The sequence below is a fragment of the Teleopsis dalmanni genome, chromosome 1 (assembly GCF_002237135.1).
Source record: "Teleopsis dalmanni isolate 2A chromosome 1, ASM223713v2, whole genome shotgun sequence".
Taxonomy (NCBI): domain Eukaryota; kingdom Metazoa; phylum Arthropoda; class Insecta; order Diptera; family Diopsidae; genus Teleopsis; species Teleopsis dalmanni.
The window spans coordinates 6,004,462-6,008,693 of NC_051846.1; the positions used below are offsets into that span (position 1 = coordinate 6,004,462).

At 27.7% G+C, this 4,232-nt stretch overlaps 1 protein-coding gene across 1 annotated transcript; it reads left to right on the forward strand.

Annotated features, from left to right (window-relative positions):
* The first annotated feature begins 48 nt into the window (after nucleotides 1-48).
* LOC119672367 (heat shock protein 27-like) lies at nucleotides 49-819 on the forward strand. Its single transcript, XM_038083392.1, has one exon. The coding sequence runs from the start codon at nucleotides 157-159 to the stop codon at nucleotides 616-618; it is 462 nt and encodes a 153-aa protein (XP_037939320.1). The 5' UTR covers nucleotides 49-156; the 3' UTR covers nucleotides 619-819.
* Nucleotides 820-4,232: the final 3,413 nt, after the last annotated feature.

Sequence of the window (4,232 nt, forward strand, 5' to 3'; positions counted from 1 at the left end):
CAGAGACCTTTTCCGAGTTTATTTGCACAGTGCAAAAATCGTGAGCGGTCGTACGAAGAGTTTTCATCGGTCATTTTGAGTGCGTCAAAAACGAATATTTTCGAAATAATAAAAAAAGTTGAACTGTTTTGATCCTTATTAATTAATCTCATAAATATGGCAGTAGTGCCCGCTTCAAATTATTCGAATGATTTGGATTATTGGGATTATCGTAGACGTTTATGGCGTGATTGGGATTTAATAGATTGGGATGTGCCCTATTGGAAACGATTGGCACGTGTGGGTTCAGCACCAGATTTAAGTCGCGTTATTGTTGGCAAAGATGGATTTGAGGCTTGTGTGGATGTACATCAATTTAAGCCCTATGAAATCACTGTAAAAACAATAGCGGACACCGTTATTGTAGAAGCTAAGCATGATAAGCGACGCGATGGTGACAGTTTTGTAGGACGACATATTGTAAAGCGGTTTGTGCTGCCGCGTGGACATTATCCAAATGATGTCCGTTCAGAACTTACATCTGATGGCATACTAGTGGTTAGATGTCCTCCAACATCGCAAGCTGAGCGCAGTGTCTATGTTCGCCAAGTTGGTCCATATCTTAGCATTAAAAATTAATTTTAAAATTGAGAAGATTTTATAAAAGACTTTGATGTGAACCAAAATCAAAAAATTATAATTACAAATATCACTTAATTTTTTGAAGTGTATTCAAATTAATTTAAATAATTTTAAGTTTGACAATAAATTGTTAGTTTGTTCTATTTTAACTCTCAAATAAATTACTAAAAATATTTATTAGTTAAATATTTTGGACTCTTTTTAATTATTATTACATTTTTCAGTTTATTTTATTAAAAATACATAAGTTCGCCTAACTTGTTATGGAAAGTGTAGTGTTGTTTGTTATTAACAAAATTTAATAAAATTAAAAAAATAAATATATAAAAATTAATAATGTGTTTAATTTGTTTGAAATTTCTAAAAATTGCTGAAAATAGAAGTTATAAAACACTAAAGTGATTTTAGCATTATGGTAAGAGTTCTGCAGACAAGGACAAAACATTTATAAAATTTATAATAAAAAATTTTTAATTAAAATAAGTTTACTTAATGAATTGTATATGACCTCAAACTAAAAGTGAATTGAAGAGCTTTTACCTAAGATACTTTCTTCTAGAATCAAACAGTAACAAAATTTGTTATAGAAATTTAATATAAATAAATAAAAATTGTACTTAATAATATTATCGATTTATTAATACAGTGACCCACTGTATAAGTGGATCCCAAGGATTTCTGTAATAACCTAACGTTAATATGAAATAAAGTTCACACAGGATTTAAAAATTTATCTCGCCAACTAATTCTGTCTTTGCTTTAATTATATTTGTCTTTCTGTCTGTTTTGTCTTTCTATCCAAAGACTACATTGTTCTATTTTATAAAGTTGTTAGAGACCAAATAAGTTTATTAATATTATGGATACTTACTAATAAATACTTGAATTTTGTTTATCATGGATAGAATGTAAAGTACATCTTTAAGGACATAAACTTAAGTCGAATATTTTGATTAGTATCCAATACTTAAGTAAATACTTCATACTATTCTTAAGTATTCTTCTTAAGTAAATACTTCATACTCTCACAAATGAAAGTCATGCTATTACCATTTGCAAATAATTAGATTAAGTATTCAATTCAGTTCGACAACTGAATTTCTATTTATTGGATTTCGCTGAATAAATGCTACTCTCCTCCACAAAAATGTTTCTATCTCCATGAGTGGATTTCACCTATTATTTGACTGTTTTATAGAAGTTTTTAAAATATTGTTTTGTTATATTTTTTTCCTAAAATGTTTCGTTTCACAGACTGGAATGCATAAGTCCATTATATTTTTAATAAATAAGGTAAAGAATAGCTGACAGAAAAATAGTGCTGCAAAATGTCAATAAAGTGCCACGTAGTACAACTGATTGTATATGTATATAAAGAGTACTCTCACAAGCAGAGTTGAGTTATATCAAAGTTTAATACATTTTATGGAAAACTCATCTTCCTTTTCGCAATCCATTACTTTATCAGGTGTTTCGTGTATAATACTATATTTCGCTTAAGTTAATAATAAGTATATTGATTAAATAGTTTAAATTTGCTTTAAAAAGTTGTACAAAATGAAGGCAAAAAAAAAGAACACAGATTTCTTTCATCACAGAAAGAAGCTTAGAAAAACGATTGTTGTTAAACACTACTTGTAGAAGAACACAAGCAGTGTTCGAATTTTACAGACCTCCTCAGCCTTGGTCATGTTTATCATTCCATGTATAATAACCCTGTATAAGACACTTTACTTGTTGCAATCTTTTTCAGCACGGAAGGAATCTAGCCTAACCAATTAGACTTTTTAGATATCGTCCAGTAGCAACGAATCTTATAACTCTATATTATATATGCACTCCATAATTATATGGTCTGGACTTTCAATGTAATTTGTAAAATAACAAAAATTGGAATTGTTTGTAGGCTCGAACCGATGTTACAAATTATGAAAACACCAATGCCCAGTTAGAAAGTGTGTCAGTTGTAGTCAATATTATTAATGTTATGACTAAGTGTAGCACAGCGACCGTATAGTTTACTATGCTCCTTTCAGTCACTTATTCTCTAAGTGTTAGTTTCTTAGTAACTAACAGTATTTGTCATATTTTTCGGAATAGTAAAGCGTATTCACCCAAAAGTTTTGTTCGATTGCACTTTGGTGCAGAATACTTTTCGAAGTTGTATCTTATTTTCTAGTAAAGTAGTTTCTTCCAACTATTTTTCAGTGCAGGGTAACTGCAACACGATTTTCAGTTTGTTTATCTTATAGATTATAATGATATTTATAAATCTAATTATTTATATTTATAATTAATTCTAGTAATAGTAAATTTTTTTATTTTAATATATTATTTAAATCTTATCATATATATTTTTTTATAAAGGTCTTACGAGAAAGGTATACATATAAGGTATATAATTTTAATCATAAGTGGAATAATATATAATTTTCTGTTATTAAATAAAAAAGAAAAGAGGAAAATATATTTTTCACAGTACATAAAAAACAAGAAAAAAATCTTCATCCCATAAATAAATCCAATAAACTACAAATAAAATTTTTTCCGCATTTCCTTATAAGTAAAAAACATTTTAGACTGAACCCCTCGTAAATTCATTCAATCAAAGTTCAACGAAGTCGAAGCCTAAACAAAAGAGTGTTCCAGTTCAGTGGTTGCGTCTTAATAATTGTCAAGAAAACTAAAGTAGAAAGCGAAGTGTGACGTCAAACATTTTTCAATATCTGGAAAGGTCCCTTATAAAAAAAATTTTATTATGTGATAAACATATATAAAATTACAATATAATATAAATGTAAATATTTAATACTAAAATATAAATTAATTTTATTTATTTTTTTTTTGAAAGAGTATTTATCACATTTCTCTATTTTGAGAAATTCACTGGGTTCTAAGGTCAACTGCAGGCATTGAATTACTATTCGAGCGTAAAATAAAATTGATCGATTTTATTTATATATTTTATTATCGATAACTTAATTGTTTATTGGAATGCTTTGATGCGATGTGTAATTCACATTTTTTTTAGCAAAAGTATAATAAACTTTGTTTTCTAGTGCCAAATAAGATTAAATAATCATTGCCTCCCGCCTACATCAATTCAGAGTTTTATTAGCAATTGTTTTGTTTTTATATAGTAAAAACCAATTTGTAAAGCTTGGAATTTGTTTTTATTCATAGTGTAATCGTATTTTTAGATATGTTTAAAAATACCTGTATTTTTAATTTAGATTTTTATTTTAAAAATTTTTTGCACACATTCATTGTGATATTCATTCTAAATTTTAGTAAATATGCATAGAATAGAGAAGTAGAATACAAATAACCGGGGTTATAGGTTACAGTAAAGTGAGGAACTGCGACCATTGTAGATATTTTATGCTATCAACTGACACTAATCTAATCACAGAATAGGTAGTTTTTCGAATGAATATCAAAATAACAGCTTTGGATTTCCTAATAGCAGTATAGGAAACGAATTGCAACCCTGGTATTATATATCGGACCCAGATTAATGTTATTTATCATAAAGAATGTGATTAGTAGAAGTAAGTACGAATAATCAGAAGAAATTTAAATACATCTCTGATTAGAAAATTTACCTACAT